This window comes from Canis lupus, chromosome 23 (genome assembly GCF_003254725.2).
Source record: "Canis lupus dingo isolate Sandy chromosome 23, ASM325472v2, whole genome shotgun sequence".
NCBI classification, from domain to species: Eukaryota; Metazoa; Chordata; class Mammalia; order Carnivora; family Canidae; genus Canis; species Canis lupus.
The window spans coordinates 25,711,837-25,732,505 of record NC_064265.1 but is presented as its reverse complement, the minus strand read 5'-3'; the positions used below and the strand labels follow the sequence as shown (position 1 = coordinate 25,732,505).

General features: G+C 39.0%; 1 protein-coding gene across 19 annotated transcripts in view; it reads right to left on the bottom strand.

Moving 5' to 3' along the window:
- Positions 1–20,669, bottom strand: part of TBC1D5 (TBC1 domain family member 5) — a 544,381-nt gene that overhangs the window by 19,395 nt on the left and 504,317 nt on the right. For all 19 annotated transcript variants that reach the window (XM_049100069.1, XM_049100071.1, XM_049100072.1 and 16 more), the window contains one exon: positions 6,827–6,926. In XM_049100069.1, coding sequence (XP_048956026.1) covers positions 6,827–6,926 — 100 coding nt within the window. The remainder of the gene's footprint in view (positions 1–6,826; positions 6,927–20,669) is intronic.

Here is a 20,669-nt window from a genome sequence, read left to right as displayed (position 1 = left end):
TAGTCAAATAAGATCCCGTGAACTGGTTTTAAGGTGGATATAATTTTTTGTCAATTTTAGGCAATAAAAGTTTTGCTGATAGGATGATCTAGTGAAAGTATTTACCACAGTATCAGTATTTAAATTTAGCCCAAGGCAGCAAACATTAGCCTTCCTTGTTTTTTTAAGATTTTATTTATTTATTCATGAGAGACACACACAGAGAGAGACAGAGGCAGAAACACAGGCTGAGGGAGAAGCAGGTTCCATGCAGAGAGCCCGATATGGGACTTGATCCTGGGACTCCAGGATCACAACCTGAGCCAAAGGCAGACAGATGCTTAACCACTGGGCCAGCCAGGCATCCCAACATTAGCCTTCTTAAAGATTTTTTTTTTTTTTATGATAGTCACACACACACACAGAGAGAGAGAGAGAGAGAGAGAGAGAGGCAGAGACACAGGCAGAGGGAGAAGCAGGCTCCATGCACCGGGAGCGTGACGTGGGATTCGATCCCGGATCTCCAGGATCATGCCCTGGGCCAAAGGCAGGCGCCAAACCACTGCGCCACCCAGGGATCCCTCAACATTAGCCTTCTTAACTTGGGTTTCACCCTCCCCTACACACAAGCTCTATGCTTAACATGAGACACTTGTAGTGGCCACAAAATCCTGGAGCTTTCAAGCAATTGGCAGCAAGCTTGTTTCCACAAGATGAGGCAGACAAGTATTTTGTCTATCGGGTCATTAGCTGGAGAGGACCTGTGGATTAGAAGACATGGAGAGGCAGCCTGGTATGGAGAGCTGAGAACAGGCTATGCAGTCAGACAGTTTAAGAAAGATGGAAGATTTGGACATTGTATTTAAAAACAGGAAGAGAGGGAGAAATATTCAGTGTGGGTTCCTCCTACGTGGAAGAGCATGTGGGAAAATGGGAGACAGCCAGAAAGTGGAAAGCAAAATGATGAAAGATTGACAGTCTATACTGAAGCCATGGGTTCAGAGCTTTGGTAGCTTCACCTGGGAAAGGATAAGAGAGTATAGAGTTAGCTGAGTTTTTCTAAACAGGCATAGGGTTGGTACAACGGAGATGTTAACCAATTGTTCCAAGTCTTTTGATAATAAAACTGGGGTGGGGGCAGGAAGAGCATTCTACAACTAGAATAGAACAAGTTCAAAGAGGCTGAAAAAAGAACTGAATTTCAGATGATTGAAGGCTACATAAAAATACCAGGAGAGGTATGTGCTGTCTGCCCACAGTTTAGCTGCACATGTGCCTGAAGAGTAGAGTTAGGAATACATTAATAGGATTTTGAATATATTCATTTAATTCTGCCCACATAATGTTAAGTTCTTTTGCTCTCTGCTGCTTGAAGACTGTCAAGGGCCAGTAACACCATGCTCTACTAGAAATACAGAACCTGAAGCCCCATAGCATACCTACTGAATCAGAAATCGGCATTTTATGATTCTCAAGGGAAAGTATCTTTTCCTTCTACAGAGGACTATGATACTCTCAATTAAATGCAGTATTTAAAATTCTTAAAGTAATTATGAAAACTTTTATCACAGTGTGACTGACAGAGAGGAAGCTGTCTGGTGATCACATTTACCTTCCTTGTATTTCAAATGCCATTAGTTAACTGCCTTATTGAACATTTCCAAAGACACCCACTAAAAGTTGTTTTCATAAACACGAGAAAATTAGATTTATAAAGTTCTTACAGAAGCAAATAAGCTGATTTTCAAAACTGGCCTCCTCTTACAGCTAAGTCTTACATAAATATTATGACAAGTGTAAAATCAGTAACAACGTGTGCAAAAAAATAGCAGAGGATCTGACATCCCACTACTGACTCAAGTGTGGCCCTAGTAGAAGCATCAGAAAGAGAACCAGGGACTGGAATGGGTCTGGATGCATGGTGCTGTGTCACAAGCTAGCTGTGTGTCTCTCTCATCCTCCCTGGACCTTGGTCTCCTCATCTGTGAAGGACTGCTGAGTTGGCTTTGAGAGCTTCCACATGTTCAACATTCTAAGATCCTATGAGCTACAGCACTCTGGGAAACCTAACTGCCCTTAATGCCCTGCGTTTAATCCTGCCATTGTTTGCACAAACCACTCCTGAAGGGGCGAGTTGCTGGAAACCACTGTCTAAATACCAAACAGAGGACTGGAAATACCTCTCCTGGGAGCAGGCAGGTGTGGGCTTCAGGGCCAGCAGGGTGAGCAGCTTGTAGTCCTTGTAAACAGCTGGCAGCTCAGCCCAGCTGCTGAGAGATCAGAGAAGTGTGGGCTGCTCACCCACGTGCAATTATGTGTAAGATACGGCAAGTCTAAAAATAGCCTGAGCTCAGCCACAGAGGTTAATACTGGCAATGGCTTTTAACTCAACTGTCAGGATGACAGGAAGAGGAGTAACTATAGCAACAGAAAAATGAATACGTAAAACAAGTCTTCTGAAGTTGACAGGAAAGTTAGGTTTAATAAAACATGTATTTTCAATTCCTGTCTCTCAGTCTTTGAATTCAAGTAGTTCAATTATGTGGAAGTAATAAAATTAGAATTTTGATAAAACAAACGTTCCTTTAGTTTTGGGTTCCAGGACCGTAAGGAAAGAATCGATTAACTTGTTGATGTTATTAGCTCTATAATTAAAGGACCATTTGAAAAGATGCCTTTATATAATTTTTAACTGAGAGGTTTTTCTCTGTATTTGTTCTATCAGTTATAAAAATAGCTTTGAACTGTACTTGACATTTTAAAATATTACTTCTTGTCTGATGAAAATGTAGGGTGATACAGAATTGTCTTGAAATGAAAGGTACTTAGTGAAAACAATTAACACGAGGAGAGGATCCAGAGAATTAATTCCGAGAGTAAGTTTCTGATGCTGTTCTCACAGCTGCCATTGGTAGCCCAGGGCATATTGGAGGCCCAGCAGTGCTCATGTCAAGGAGAGTCTGTATCATTCTGTTCTGCTAAAGCTATTCTTGATCAAAGAGCTCATGCACCTCCCTCTGAGGACTGGCATATCCCAAATTCCTGTATCTTTCTGCATCATCTGATAAAGGAATATTTAGTTAAGTGCTGGGAAATTTGGTATTGGTCCCACTTCTCCCACTAACTAGTTGTAGGGGCCCAGACCTATCAATACCCAGCACTTTGCTCATGGGTTTGATGAGTGTCTCAGGATCTTCTCTGAAAAGGGACAGTTAGGAGTTATGGGGACAGAGGAGAGAATTTGTGTTGAAAACCCAACTTTGGGCCATGCCCTCTGTTGGGCTTTAAAAACATTAGTCTCGGCAACAAATTGGCAAGTAGATGATTGTGGCTCCACTGTATATATGAAGACATGATCATAAGCAGGCTGAGCCAAAAAGTGACAGAGTCTGATCTCATTCTGTGTCTGCCTGGTGCCACACAAGGCTGCCTTTCCTGACACTACTCCAGATACTCTTACAACTGACTCTTGCCTACAGTTTAAAGATGACCTCCTAGGCGCTTCAGCCATCTACAGACTTTCAGTGACTTTCCTGCATTTTCTAAACATAAAAAATTAGGTCCCCTGGAGAGTCCCTCTATAATCTTCTTTTCATCCAGGCCATCACTGTTAATAAGTATTTTCACATCAAATATATACTACTGTGCTACCTATCTTTTCCTTTAATAATATAGCATGAATATTTCCTTATGTTGATAAAAAATATTTTATTTTATTATTTTTTTAATATTTTATTTATTTATTTAGGATAGTCACAGAGAGAGAGAGAGAGGCAGAGACACAGGCAGAGGGAGAAGCAGGCTCCATGCACCGGGAGCCTGACGTGGGATTCGATCCCGGGTCTCCAGGATCGCGCCCTGGGCCAAAGGCAGGCGCCAAACCGCTGCGCCACCCAGGGATCCCGATAAAAAATATTTTAATATCTAGTATTAAGATTGCATTACACAGTTATAATTAGTCATTTACTAATGGTTTTTTCAGTTGTTCCAATTTTGTTGCCTTAATAATCAGGAAAAATAGAAAACATCATATGGAAAAATACTAGGGTACCAAAGTCATTTTTAAAGGAAGTACAGGAAGCCAAAAAGTAAATCAAGGGCTTTACCTGAATTAGTCTTTGTGTCTTACTCTAATTTTTCCTTGGAATCAAAACTGCCTACGACACAGGAATACCCTTTAATAAACTAATATTATAATAGGCAGGTGAAATGAAATGCATCTGTGGGCCCTGGGGCCAGGGATTCCTTGTAGCATCCTTCAACTCTGCTTTAAAAAGGCAGTCCTGCTATTTATATGGAGAAAAGAAGTTGACAGCTCTATGCAGGGATTCTGGCTGAAAGTGAAACGTACACACAAAAACAAATTTAGTTTTGTGGCTTGTTGAAAATTCACATCTGGTATGGGCTTTTCTTTAATTAAAGTGATTCCCCCTCCCATGCAATGAGAAAATACTCTTACAGTGCTGACTGAGAGACCAAAATCAGAGCAAAAGCTCTTTGAAAATTCTGAGGCTTAAGTAAAGCTGCTTTAAAAGCTGCTATGTGGACCAAACAACTTAGAAATTTCCTAACAGGATTTTCTAGAGTTCCAGTAAATCTTTCTCTCAGTCACTTCTTTGTTCTCCTACTTTGGTGGAAAACCAAATCAAGCAATACAAAGGTCACCCACACAGCCAGGAAAGCAAACATACACATATATACCCGCCCACACACTTGCTTTAAAATTAAAATTATATTTAACTAAAATTAGTTACATAATATATACAATTTATATATAAACTATCTCTCTGGGATGGCCAGGGTGGCTCAGCAGTTGAGCATCTGCTTTTGGCTCAGGGCATGATCCCGGGGTCCGGGATCGAGTCCAGCATCGGGCTCCTTGTGGGGAGCCTGCTTCTCCCTCTGCCTATGTCTCTGCCTCTGTGTCTTTCATGAATAAATAAATAAAATCTTAAATAAATAAATAAATAAATAAACTATCTCTATTCATCACTTCTTTTTGGTAAATTTTAAAGTGGGATGCTATGAGAGTCATGAGAACTTAGTTCTATATGAATTTTTAAAAATTATCATAATGAAGCATATAAATAAACCACTGTGACAGGGTGAATCAGATGTGACAAGGGTAACATTTCTTGCTGATAAGAGACACTACCCTTTTGATCACCTGCTGGGATTTCTTCTGTTATTTCTGCCTCTTGAGTTCTTTTCTCTGAAGGAGTGGTCAGGAGAAGAGAAATAAGGCTGAGGCTAGAACAGAGCCCAGCCAGCTGCCTAGAAGACACTGGTAGACAAGCAGCCACCGAGGTCAAGCACCTCTCCAACCATAAGAGGATATTTGCTCCTTGCTAGAGGCCAGTATGGTTCAGGCTACACTTAAATGACAGCTGTTCTGACCACATGCAGTGGACTCATGGTCTAACGGCTGAGAGATTAGTGGAGTCCAAGGTAGAGTCCAGTGAAGGTCCCAGAAATGGGCTACTCTTAGGACCCCTGCCAGGGGTAGGGGCTTTGGTGGATTCTCTTTGGTTTTCCCTCAGAAGTGGGATGCATCCTGATTTCCTGTAATACTTGGTATTGCCATTTGTCCATACTCATAGAGCAGAATACTGGCCATTTCCATTACAGATTATGTTTTATTCTCCTAATTAGTTCCTGAACTACAGATACTAGATACTGAAGGATGGATAAAGAAAGAATGCCCATAAGAGAACTGAAAAAGTGTAACAGTCTGCATTATAAAGTTCTGCAATCAGTACAGAGTTGCTAAAGCAAAACATACATGATCCAGGAGAGACCATTTTTAATACAAAATACAGGACTTTCACAAATGTAGAGAGTAATGCCTGATGACTTTCTAATGTGACATATGTATGACTCACATGCAAACAGAACTTCAAACTAGGACATTTCTGAGAACATAAGCAGTCAGAAGTAAAAAAGGTCATGTAGTCCTGACATGCATTTTAGGTTGGTGGTTAAACACACGTATTTTTAAAAAATAAAGCACTGTCAAAATAATGATCACATAGGTAATTACAGACAGGTTGGCACAACAGTAGAGCTATTTGATCTCGAAAGCTCAACGTTTCTTTTGTTTTGTTTTATTTTGTTTTAGATTTATTTATTTTTTTGAGAGAAAGAGTGTGTGTGGTGGGGAGGGACAGAGGGAGAGGGAGAGAGAATCTCAAGCAGACTCCATGCTGAGCAAAGATACTGATTCTGGGCTTGATCTCATGGCCCTGAGATCACAACCTTAGCTGAAACCAAGAGCCGGATGCTTAACCAACTGCACCACTCAGGGACCCTTGAAAGTGCAACATTTCATTTTGGTTTGAGGTAGACAAATATTTATAGAGGGGAGTATAGCAGTTAAGAATTGAAATCTAGGGGGATTCCTGGGTGGCTCAGTGGTTTTGCGCCTGCCTTTGGCCCAGGGCGTGATCCTGGAGTCCCGGGATTGAGTCCCGCGTTGGGCTCCTTGCATGCGGCCTGCTTCTCCCTCTGCCTGTGTCTCTGCCTCTCTCTCTCTCTCTCTCTATGTCTATCATAAATAAACAAAAATAAATTGTTAAAAAAATAATAAAAAAAAAGAATTGAAATCCATGGTTAAACTGCTTGATTTTAAGTTTCTACTCTCTTTACTAGTGATATAATCTTGGGATATTTAATTAATCTTTCTGAGCTTCAGTTTCCTCATTTGTACAATGTGGATAGTAACACCACCTCTACCACAGTGCTGCTGTGAGGATTAGTGAGATAATGCATGTGAAAAGTTTAACACAGAGCCAACCGGATACTGTTGTTATGACTATCATTACTTCTAGGGCCAAAGTAACTCACTCACCAAGATGAGTGTCCATCACCTTTGCACAGTATTTGCACATGGCATCCAGGTCATTCAACTGTCCCTGAAGGAAGGAAATCTGGGCTTCTAATTCTTCCTCCTGAAATGAAAGGGATAAAAATACAGAAATTTTATTTATTTATTTTTAAAGAGTAATTGATTTTAGAGAGAGAAAGAGATAGAGAACATGCATTTGAGTGGGGGAAGGGGCAGCAGGAGAGAATTTTCAAGCAGACTCGCCACTGAGCGTGGAGCCTGATGTGGGACTCAATCCCACCACCAATGAGATTATGATCTGAGCTGAAACCAAGAATCAGATGCTTAACTGACTGAGCCATCTAGGTGCCCCATATGGAAACTTTAAAAAATTTAAATAAAATCCCCGAAGTTCTCCAAACGATTTGGACAATTTCAAAGAGGCACAATGTCTTTTCAGTTGTAGACAAACAAAAGAAAATAGCAAATAAATTAAGAGCAAACCCACCACTGTCACCACCAGCAAAATAAGAGAAGAGTAAAGTGGAATTTTTAAAAAAATCTGGACTTTTTCTAATGAATACAAGCTTTGTGCTATGTGTAAATGCTTACCCATACAACCCTGTATAAAAAAAAGGCCATGCAATATCTTCAATAACTGGGCCATACAAACTGGAGAATAAATGCAATTTCAGGCAGATGGGTACAAGAACATTACATTTCCTCATGCACATTTAGAGAACCAGAGACAATGATAATCTCCTAAAATGTAAGATTTCCCAAAGCACTTGGAAAAGCTTTGCCCCTACAGCCCATAAACAGCTGCTCTTACATTTCCTCTTTTGATATGACACTAGAGAATTTTATTTATGTGATTGTTTCTAGGAAAAAATACTCTGGGTTGAATAATTATCTAAATGGTAAAAGACAATCTAACTATAACAGCAACAACAAAGTCATTTTTTTAAGGAAAAAACTTACATGCAAAAAAATTTCCCAAGGAAATTTGGAAGATTAAGAGAATTTTTTTCAGAGCAAGAGAATACAGGGATACCCTAGAGAGCTTATGGGTTTGGTTCCAGAGCACTGCAATAAACAGTATCACAATAAAGTGAGTGAAATGAATTTTTTGGTTTCCCAGTGCATATAAAAGTTGTGTTTATAAATGTAAAAAAAAAGATATGTTTATATCATACTATAGTCATTTAAGGGTGCATTAGCATTATGTCTGAAACAACAATGTATATACCTTAATTTAAAAACATTTTATTATGGGGCACCTGGCTGGCTTAGCCAATAGAACATAAGACTCTTGATTTCAGGGTTTTAAGTTCAAGCCCCATGTTGGATATAGAGATTACTTAAAAATAGAAACTGTAAAAAAAATACTTTATTGCTAAAAATGCTAACCATCATCTGAGCTTTCTGCTGGTAAGGACTCTGGTCTCCATGTTAATGGATGCTAATGGATCACAGTGGTGGTTGCTGACACCTGGGGTGACTGTGGCAATTTCTTAAAATAAGATAACAATGATGTTTGCCATATTGATGGACTCTTCCTTTCATGAGCAACTTCTGTGTAGCATGTGATGCTGTTTGATAGCATTTTACTCACAGGAGAACTTCTTTCAAAATTGGAGTCAATCCTCTCAAACCCTGCTGCTGCTTTATCAACTAAGTTTATTTGATAATCTAAATCCTTCATTGTCATTTCAACAGTCTTCATAGCATCTGCACCAGGAGAAGATTCTATCTCAAGAAACCACTTTCTTTGCTCACCCATAAGAAGCAACTCCTCATCCGTTAGTTTGATCAAGAGATTGCAGTAATTTAGTCACAGCTACAGGTTCCATTTCTAATTCTAGTTCTCTTGAATTTCCACCACATCTGCAGTTACATCCTCCACTGAAGTCTTGAACCTCTCAAAGTTATCCATGAGTGTTAGAATCAGCTTTTTCCAACCTCCTGTTAATTTTGATATTTTTACCTCTTCCTATGCTTCATTAATGTTTTTATGGCATCCAAAAGGTGCCTCCTTTCCAGGTTTCCAATTTACTTTGCCTAGATCCACCAGAAGAATCACTATCAATGGCAGCTAGAGCCTTATGAAATGTATTTCTTAAATAATAAGACTTAAAAGTCAAAATTGCTCCTTGATCCATGGACTGCAGAATGGATGTTGTATTAGTAGGCAAGAAAACAACGTTAATCTTATTGTCCACCTCCATCAGAGCTCTCAGGTGACCAGGTGCATTGTCAATGAACAGTAATATTTTCGAAGGAATTTTTCTTTTTTCTGAGCAGGTGGTCTCGGGGGTGGGCTTAAAATATTCAGTACACCATGTTATAAATAGATGTGCTGTCATTCAGGCTTTGTTGTTCCATTTAATGAGGAAAGGCAGAGATTTGGCACAGTTCTTAGGGGCCCCAGGATTTTCAGAATGGTCCATGAGCAATGGCCTCAACTTATAGTTACCAACTGCATTAGCCCCTAATGAGAGTCAGTTTGCTCCCCGAAGCTCTGAAGCCAGGCACTGACTCCTTCTCTGTAGCTATGAAAGTCCTACATGGCATCTTTTCCAGAGGTGGCTGTGTCATCTACAATGAAAATCTACTGTTTAGCGCAGCCACCTTCATGAATTATCTTAGCTTGATCTTCTGGATCACTTGCTGCTCACCTTGCACTTTGATGTTACGGAGACGGCTTCTTCCCTTAAACCTCGTGAACCCACCTCTGCTGGCTTCAGACTTTTCCTCTGCAGCTTCCTCACCTCTCAGCCTTCACAGAATTGAAATGAGTCAGGACCCTGCTCTGGATTAGACCTGGGCTTAAGGGAATGTTGTGACTGGTTTGTTCTATCCAGACCACTCCATATCAGCAATAAGGCTGTTTCTCTTATCATTCATATGTTCACTGAGGCAGCACTTTTAATTTCCTTCAAAAACTTTCCCTTTGCATCCACAACTTGGCTGACTGTGTGGCACCAGAGGGCTAGCTTTCAGCCTATCTCAGCTTTCAACACCACTCCCTCACTAAGCTTAATGATTTCTAGCTTTTGATTTAAAGTGAGAGATGTGTGACTCTTCCTTTCATATGAACACCTGGAAGTCACTGTAGGGTTATTAATTGGCCTAATTTCAATATTGTGTCTCAGGGAATAGGGAGCCCAAGGAGGGGGAGACAGGTGGGGAGATGGTTAGTCAGTCAGAATACACATTTATTAAGTTTACTGTCTTAAATGGGTGCAGTTGGTGGCACCCCCAGACACTTAGAATAGTAACATCAAAGATCACTTATCACAGATTACCAAACAAATACATTAGTAATGAATGAGTTTGAATGAAATATGGTGAGAATTACCAAAATGCGACCCAGAGATGTAAACTGACCAAATGCTGTTGGAAAGATGGTGCCATTAGATAGGAGTGCTTGATTCAAGATTGCCACAAACCTTCGATTTGTAAGAAATGCAGTATCTGAAAAGTGTAATAAGATGAAGTATGCCTATAATCCTCATTCTATAGGAATTTTAAACCAAGTTCGTTAGAATACAAAGAAAGGATGTTGCCAGAGGTGCAAGAAGCTAGAAAATTGATTTTCCAGTCTTAGGTGCTTGTTCTTTCACATAAAAATCTGTGTTGTTGAAAAGAAAGCAGAAGAAACTTAATGAGATATGCTTTTTTCTTAGCGATTGAGTATAATTTGACTTATAGATGGAAATAAACAGTTGAAAAGGTTACTTGTAGGTGTATTATGTTTTAGCAAAACACAATGCAACACTGAAAGGCATTGTTTTTAACTACTGCATAGAGAATGAGCCCTTAGAAATATGCATTTAAAAGCCTGACACAGGAAACCAAATTTTAGAACTAGCAGTAGCTCTGAAACCAAATTATCGTAAAATGCCCACTGTAGGATATATAAGCACTAATTGTGCTTTACATACAGCACAAAGTGCAGCAGCTTCTACTCTGGTGCTCAAATAATGACCAGAAGACTCAGCCAAGGAAGGATCAGAGGGGTAGGTGGGTAGGCAGGTGCCACCTTCCTAACTCTTTGGCTGGACTTTGAGATGGAAAGGGATGGAGTGTTTCAGGGCATCTTTCTTCTCTCTTTTCTCCTTTGTTTCTGCAAAGGCTTAAGTTTTTCCTAATCTATCAGGGTGCTAGAAAGTATGGAGAGAAGGCTACATCTGCTGGTTGACTATGGTTATGGTTCATCTCTAAGACGGCCACCGTCAATTCCTTCCCTCCCTTTATGTATATGCTCTTCCTCTCATCAAGAGGTAGTAGTAGTATCTGTTTCTCCTCCCCTTGAATCTGGGCTGGCCTGGTGACTTGCCCTGACCCAGAGAATGTAGTAAAAGTCACACTGTGCCAGTTCTAGGCTAGTGTTAAGAGGCTGGCCAACTTCTGCTTACTTCTGCTTATCATCTGCTAGAGGAAAAGAGGTACCAACTTGTAAAGAAGTTCAGGCTAGAATACTGAAAGAGGAGAAAAAATATGTAGAGAAAGGCCATGAGAGAAGCACTGAGGTTCTAGACATGTAAATGAAATTTACCAGGACCTTTTAGCCCAATTCATCTGAAGCAAGCTAAGTGGGCGACTCAGTCAACATCACATGAGGCAGAACAGCCCAACCAAATGCCTGACTGTAATCCCATGAGAAACAGCAGTGCTACTGTTTTAGGGAGTGGAATTTCGGATTAGTGTGTTATGCAGCAATGGATAACTGAAATAGTGCTACAATGGACAGAACTCTAGACTGGTATATTGGTATATGGCACGAGGAAATCTGAGTTCTATTTCTAGTCCCGCCATTAACAAGTCATGTAACCCTAAGTAATCCTCACCCGATTTGGGGCTCAATTCAGCACTCTTTGGAGAACATCTAATACAGACACTTTGCTTCCAAGGAGTTTATAATCTTGTAGCTGGAATAGGAGTGTTATATAAATTAGTGTATGAGATAGAGCACATGCAAGTCCTATAATGAAATAAGAGTAATTCTTTGGGAAATCCTGGTCCCTGTCTCCTGTCACCTCTATTGAACAAGTCACTTTTTCAGTGCTAGACAGACACAACCCCAGCTGGATGAGCTCAAAACTGTACAGGGGCCAGAGGCTGGCAGAAGCCCAAGTTTCTCCTTACATGTGGCTACCAAGTGGGGTGCTGGAAGCCCAGAGTAGACAAAGGGCACTAGGAATGCACTGCCTCCTGGCTTAAAAACATCCCATTTATCTTATATATTAGTTTAGTTTGGATTTAGCAATCGTTTCTTTTAAAATAGAAAAACCCTTGGGAGCTTTAATCTTCGGTAGTCACTCCTATCTAAATGGATTTATTTTGTTTAGTTTGTTTTCTTTTTAAAAGCTGAGAGGGAAGAAGAACTTGAGAGAAGACCCCTTTGAGAAGGGAGGCCTGGTCTGCCGGCAGTGAGGTGTTGGACAGCTGAAGGAAGTCTGCAGCTCAAAGGGGGTGTTTCTATCAAACATTTTACTGTGCTAGCAGGAACATATGAATACTAAAACCGTGGTGAGAGTGGTGTCCACAGGGAAGCCCTGAGAACATGGCAGCTCGCGGCACTTGCTGGATGAGGGTCCACGAGCGTAAGGACGGTGTTTTCCAAGTCAGTAGCTGTGCTTATAGCTCTGGCAGCAAATGAAGAGTGTTTTCTTGCCTTAATCCCAAGTAAACCTCAGTACAAATGGAATCTATACTGTAGAAAATGATGACTTTCATTCCTTTAAAAGTTTTTTTCAAAGGAAGGCCCACCAAATGAGATAAGAGGAACATTCTGGTTGAAACAGGTGGAGGAGCCCAAGAACCTCTTCCACTTGGAAATTTGAAATCCAGTGTATTACCCCTCTAGAGTTTGCTTAATCTTAAAACATTCCTAAACCCTTCAACTTTCTCAGACTTTATAAATAGAAATGGAATTACTTGGAGGCAAAGGGTGGCTTGTCACTTATTTTTCATTCTATTATATAATTACAGATAAAATAAGAGCCAAGAATTGAGTTTCTAAAGTTGTGGGAACCAACTTTACATTTCTATCTTAGCTTCTCATGCTTCATTCCCCATTCCCCCCCTAACCCCCCAACATGCTTTAAACACTGACAGCTTTAGTCATTTGTTTTCAGTAAACTGGTCCTCTGTAATCAAAAACAAATGCTTGGCTAATTGCCGTGAAGTTTTATGGAAACAAGCAGTTAGTGTAATTTTTATGTGTAAATAAAACACTGCAGAGAAATCTTTATGATATTTACTCTGGCATCTACGTTCTGCCTTCCATTACAGGAGGTAGTGTGGAGGATGAGGTTGGAATTCCGGTATAGACACATCTAGGTTCAAATCATGGTTCTGCCAGTTACTAGCCGTGTAACATTGGATAAGTTCTTTAATTTCTTTTTCCCCTCACCTCCACTGGCTGAATTGGTGAGAGAATGAAATGAGAATACAGGTAGAGCATCTGGCACTGAGCAGTTACTCAATAAAGGCAATTATTCTTTTAAAAACTTCATGTATAATCAGGTCAAGACAGTGAAATGGAATTTAACTACAGGGTTTTATGATTTACTGCTGGAAAACACTGGTTCATAGTTTCAAAACTTTATGTGGCTTAGCACAGAAAGACTAATTAGGGCTAAAGGCAAGAAACTGATGGAGGTTTATGAAGTCTGCCACATGCAGACTACTGTGTGTGCAACACGTCACCTACTGTACTTGGCAGCCGTGTAGGGAAGGACCAGAGAATGAGGGTGACTCCACCTGAAGAGAAACACAGCTAGCATCTAACCCTTTATAGCAATTACAATATGCCAGCCACTGAGCTTTGCATGCATTAACTCAATTAATCCTCACAACAAAACTATGAGGTAGATTCTCTCATTATTTTCTGCACGGAACATTGTCTCCTCTACTGTAAGCTACATTTTCTGGAAGTGTATGCCAAGGTTTAGGCAGCTATTTGAGGATCCAAGTCACGTGGTCCACTTTCCTATTTCTTCCCTGGGTACACATTCTTTCTAGGTTTAATTATTAAGGCCCTTCCAATGAATAACCTCACACCTCAGTTTCCTTTAAGAGAGATGCACAAATTAGAATGTTGGGCCCTAACCCCAAATTACTTAATAACGTGTTTTCCTTCGAAAACACTGAGGTATGATTGGCTGTGTTCCATTTTTACTGTTTCAACTGTATCTGGAGACTTTTTAAAAAATTTGCCTTTTAGAAAGTAGTGCTTCTACACCCTTCACCCCCAAATAGCTGAAGTATCATTACACTTCTACTCAAATATTATACATTTCAGCTGTATAAGTTGGATGATAACATGTGGAATTTATATATCAATTTTCTAATATGATTCAATGTCTTCCTGTTATTTCTTAGTTAACAGAACAAGCTTTTATAGTTTATTATTCACTTATTCTAATATATTCAGCAATATATTCGTGTGTCCTCTTAGACCTTGTGGGGAATACAATAATGAATGAGACTTGGATTCAGATCTCTCCAAGTTTAAAGGTAGTTAATAGAGGAGTGAGAAGAGTTCTGTAGAAGATATGAAAGATGAGGCTTCACAATTCTATGGGGAGCAGATGACTTCCAATTCAAGAGGTGGAAAGAAAAGCAGATTTTCTAGAAAAGGCAGCAATTTGGTGGGTCTAAAGAAGTAGGGGGGAATTGGTTCAGAAGAAATGATGAATAAAGGTGTTTTAGGAGGCAGGGGCCCAGGAAACAAAGAGTAGAGTCAGAAGTGGGGGACCTGGGCAAAGAACCCAGCCATTGAATTGAGCCACAGCATGGAGAATAGCAGGAGCTGAGGGTCAGTAGAAAAGCTCCCTTCTCTTCCCCTTCATCTCTATTACATTTTTACTTCAGATAATTATGTTTTAAGGGGTTGCAGTCTGACATGCACACTGCTGTGGCCACTGACCCTAACATGCACCGTGCTTGGGATGATTACAACAGGCTGCAGCAGTGCTGCAATTAATGGACTAATTAAAACCCCAGAGTCCCTGGTTTGGGAGAAAAGTGGGGCAGGAAGAGCACCAGCACAGAGTTCTGCTTAGCTCCAAGGGGTGCCCTCAGAGAGCAAGCAAAGCAGGCAAGAGAACCGACACCAACTGCAGGCAGCAGGAATAGGCTAAATATAGCAACGAGAAGACAGGAAAGACGCCCAGTCTTTCTTGAGCAGATGGGTGAACAAGAAGTGGGAAGTGAAGGAAACGGAAAGTCTCAAGGAGAAAAGTGGGAAGGCCTCGGATGTTCTGAGGAAGCTGTGGTGTACACAAGGGCAAAATACACACACGGTGTGGATGAAATCCAAGCCAGAGCATATGGTATCGGCAGAGGAAGACACCGCTAGAAAAAAACGGAAGAAGAACACAAAGATGACTTTTTAGGAGTATAAAAATAAGTGGTAAGGGTGTGTAAAGCAGCATTGTCATGTTGGAGCAAGCTGGACTAGGATCATGAGCCCTGGAGTCCGGATACGCTATGCTTCCACATACCATCTCTGTGACCCGGATCAGAAGAACAAAGCTCTCTGCCTTCCATTTCCTGTCTGTAAAATTGCAATAATGCTAAACCCGTGTCAGATGATTGTTGGAGGACTGAATTACATTAGATTTTCCATATGAAGTGCTTTGCTTGGTGCTTGGCACATGGTAAACACTCAATAAATGTTCATCTTGTTGTTGTCTCTAGATTATAGAGTTCTAGGAAGTTATTCCAAGGAATTATGGATACATGCAAAAACATAAGTCCCAGGATATTCATCATACATTCAATGGCAACATGCATATACATACATAGTCCACACAAATCCTAAATGTCTACTCAAGATGACTTAGGTAATTTGTGGTACATTCATGAGCAGGATATTATGCAACTTTTTGAAATGTTCTCATAGGAGAACGTTTAAAGATAACATCATATAGTAAGGGAAAACAAGTTACAAAGTAGTAGGTAAAAAATGTTTCTGAAAAAAAAAATAAGATATTTACCAAAATGTTTATATTGGTTATTCTCCAAATGGTGGGATTATAATTTTTTCCCTTTTCTCTTTGCTTATTTTTTTCTGGATTTTCTACAATTAAATCAGATACTTTTGTAATAATAAAATCATTATTCAAATAACAGAATAGAGAAAAAAAAGTAAAAGGTGAATGCCAATAAGAAAAAGATGTTAATATTTTTAAATTACCCAAATTTATTCCAAATCAAACTTTAAACAACACTACAGTCTAAACAAACCTGTACTCTAAACAGTAAGAACAAGTTACATGAAATAACTGGTAAAAAAAAAAAGTAAATAATTACAATATTTTGTCTAGTGTGCAAACCCTGAGCATACTTCCATGGCAAAGGCTTCTTTCTATGAATCTAAAATGCAAACATCAGTGTTCTTCATTTATGTTCATTTATGAATATGAACATTTATGTTCATTTATGTTCTTCTTTCTGACTACCTAAAAGAATGAGATTCTTTTTTTTTTTTTTTAATTTATTTATGATAGTCATATAGAGGGAGAGAGAGAGGCAGAGACATAGGCAGAGGGAGAAGCAGGCTCCATGCACCGGGAGCCTGACGTGGGATTCGATCCCGGGACTCCAGGATCGCGCCCTGGGCCAAAGGCAGGCGCCAAACCGCTGCGTCACCCAGGGATCCCGAAAGAATGAGATTCTTACAGATACTTAAATAAGTAAAGATGGTAAGCAAATTCCCCAGTAAATAAAATAGTTCCTGCTTTCAGACATAATGCAAACAAACCTATTAAATATGAATGGAAATTCTGAACTGAAATCCAAAGCTTAAGGTGTTACACTTTAAGGTAACAGATGATATTGAACTTGCCTTAAAGGTAATTTATTTTGACCCCTTCATTTTACAAATAAACTTTAACATAGCTAGGTAGTTAGCCTGTAGCAAAATTTGTGCTGGAAGACTTCCTTGTTTCTCAGCCACTGAAGCAGTGCTATCTCCCACCACTGAGATGCTGCCTGCAGACACCAGATATTCTCACAGGATAGGTTTTTTGTAACAATCACTGAGACCTCTCCCTCCACCCGTGTTGCGCTACAATGGTGATGTTCCTTCCTGCCTACTGTAGCCTAGAAAAACAAGTACCAAACCCTAAACTCAACATTATTTTATAGGACTTCATACTGTTAAAAACCACTACTCTGAAGACTACGGCTAGGAAGCACCAGGAACCTGTCTCCCCACCTAGACAACAATCACACTGGTAGAATCTGTGTCATGTAACTATTTTAGAAAACTGAAGTCCACTGAAGGCTGACTACTTCCAGGGGAAGGCTTGAGGGTAAAATGAGGTTAATTTTGGTGAGTTTCAGCCATCAGCACAACAGCACAACCCATATCTCACCCCTAGCCCTGTAGCAGGCAGCTTTGTATTTGTTCCCAGAGCAGCTTACATGGGATTTGTGAGATCCAGGCTGGGTAAAAAGGACCCCGTCCTCCAAACATCAGGGATTTGTGCTCTGATCGCTGATTGCTAATTCTGATCACAGAGTTAGAGACAAAGAAGAGAGTAGTCACTATTGTTGCACCCACTAACTTCCAGTGGATTTAAAGAGCTTCCATTCCAATCCCCAGTTCATTTTTTTTCTTTTTCTTCTTTAGAGAGCCAAATATTAGATTAGAACATTCAAAACCTATTACATATACAAGGGAAATAAGAAAGTGACTGCATATACCCCAGGGAAAAGCACAGGTTCAGAAAAGACCTGAGAAGACAGTAAATATACACCACAAGCTGATCACTGGTACAGAGATGGCCTACAAACAAACAAAAGCCCCCAATAACAAAAAACAGTACACCCTGGGAAAAGGGGAGAATTTCCGGAGTTACCATATTACTAGATTAGAATATTTGGTTTTCAACCAAAAAAGTCACAAAGCACACAAAGAAATGGTAAAAGATGACCCATTCAAAGGAAAAACATAATTCAACAGAAACTGGCCATGAAAAGGACCTCATAGCATATCTACTAGACAAAGACTTTAAAACAGCCATTTTAAAGATGCCCAAAGAACTAAAGGAAGATGTGGAGAACATCAAGAAAATGATGGCCGATCAAAACAGAAACATCAGTAAAGAGATTAAAAACCTAAAAAGAAACCAAAAAGAAATCCTGAAGCTGAAAAGTAACAACCTAATTATACAACTTAAGGGACAAATTAAACCCAGAACTAGCAGGAGGAAGGAAATAATAAAGATTACAGCAGAGATAAACAAAATAGAGAATAGAAAACACTAGAGAAAAATCAATGAAACCAAAAGTTGGTTCTTCAAAAAAAGATCAACAAAATTGGCAAATCTTTTGCTACATGGCCTAAGAAAAAAAGAAGACTTAAATTACTAAAACCAGAAATGAGAGTAGGAGCATTAGTACTAATTCTAATAAATAAAAAGGACAGAGAATACTATAGACATCTATATGCCAACAAACTGGATAAGCTAGACGAACCAACTCCTAGACACACAAAATCTACTGAGACCAACTCACATAAAAAAAAATGTGAATAAACCTATAACTAGTAAAGAGATTGAATCAGTAATTTAAATACTCTCAACAAAGGAAAGCTCTGGACCTGACAGTTTCACTGGTGAATTTTAGCAAACTTTTAGAAAGGAACAAATATTACTTCTTTTCAAACTTTTCCAAAAAATTGAAGATAAGAGAACATTTCCCAACCCATTCTATGAGGCTGGTATTACCCCAATACCAAAGTCAAAGACTCTACAAGAAAACTATAAACGAATTATCTCTTTTGAATGTTGATGTAAAAACCAAACAAATTCAATAGCATATTAATAACCAAACCCAATTCAACAGCATATTAAGAGGATTATATATCTTGACCAGTTGCAGTTTATTCCTGGAAAGCAAAGGTGATTCAAATATGAAAACTGTTCAAAGTAATAAACTACATTAACAAAATGAGGGAAAAAATATGATCATCTTAATTGCTCAGTAAATAATTTAACAAAATTCAACACCCTTTTATGATTAAAAAAAACTATCAATAGAAGGAACTCCCTCAACATAATAAGAGCATATATGGAAAAACCAAAGAATATCAAATTCAATGATGAAAAATAGAAAGCTTTTTGTTTAAGTTCAGAGACAAAAAAAGCAAGAGGTCACTTTCACAACTTCTATGCAATATAATACTGGAAGCACCAGCCAGAGCAGTTATGAAATTAAGAAAGAGACATAAAAAAACACTCAAAGTCAAAGGAAGAAATAAAAGTATGTGCAGATGACATGATCTTGTATGCAGAAAAGCCTGAACATGCCACAAAAAAGGAGCCCCACAAGAAAATGTTAGAACTTATTATAATGAGTTCAGCAAAGTAGCAGGATACAAAGTCACAAACAAAAATGAGTTTGGTGTTTACACACTAACAACGAACAATTTGAAAAAAAAAATTACAAAAACAATTCCATTCACAATAGCATTTAAAAGAATAAAATACTTAGGATTTGACTTAAATAAGGAAGTGAAAGACTTGTACAATGAAAGCTTTAAAACATTGCTGAAAGAAATTAAAGACATAAATAAATGGAAATACACACTATGTTCACGGATCGGAAGACCTAATATTGCTAAAACGTCAATACTATCCAAAGTCATTTACAGATTCAATGCAATCCCTGCTAAAATCCCAATGATATTTTTTGCAGAAATAGAAAAACTCATCCTAAAATTCATATAGAACCTGAAAGCATCCTGAATAGCCAAAACAATCTTGAAATAAATTAGTCAGAGAAAGACAAATACCATATGATTTCACTCATGTGTAATTTATGAAACAAAACAAATGGGTATAGGGAAAAAAGAGAGAGAAGCATCCAAAAACCAGATTCTTAACTACAGAAAACACACTGATAGTTCCCAGAGGAACGGTCATGGGGGGTGAGGGTGGGGGTGGGTATGGGTTAAACAGGTGATGGAGATGATTAAGGAGCATGCTTGTGATGAGCACCAGGTGTTATATGAAAGTGTTAAATCACTGAATTGTATACCTGAAACTAATATTACACTGTATGTTAACTAACTGGAATTTAAATAAAAACTTAAAAAAGTAAAAAAGACTGGAGGACTCATATTTTCTGATTTCAAAACCTACTACAAAGCTACCATAATTCAAACAGTGTAGTACCAGCATAATGACAGATACATAAACCAATGGATTAGAATACAGAACTCTGAAATAAACTCTTGTATATATGGTCAAGTTTTACAAGGGTGCCAAAACCATTAAATAGGGGAAAGGACAGTATTTTCTTTTTTTTTTTTTAAAAGATTTATTTATTTATTTATTTATTTATTTATTTATTTATTTATTTATTCATGAGAGAGAGCGAGAGAGAGAGAGGCAGAGACACAGGCAGAGGGAGAAGCAAGGCTCCATGCCGGGAGCCCGACACGGAACTCCATCCTGGGACTCCAGGATCGCACCCTGGGCCAAAGGCAGGCGCCAAACCGCTGAGCCACCCAGGGATCCCCAAAAGGGCAGTATTTTCAATGAATGGTGCTGGGAGAACAATATCCACTTACAAACAAATGAAGTTGGATGCTTATTTAACATAATGTACAAAAATGAGCCCAAATGGATCAAAGATCTAAATGTAAGACCTAAAACTACCAAACTCTTAGAAGAATACATGGGACACTGGATTTGGTAGATTTCTTAAATATGACATGAAAGGCACAGCTAACAATACAAAAAAATAGACAAACTAGATTTCATGAAAAAATGTAAAAATGTGTATTAAAAGACACAGTCAATGGAGTAAAAAGGCAACCTCCAGAATGGGAGAAATATTC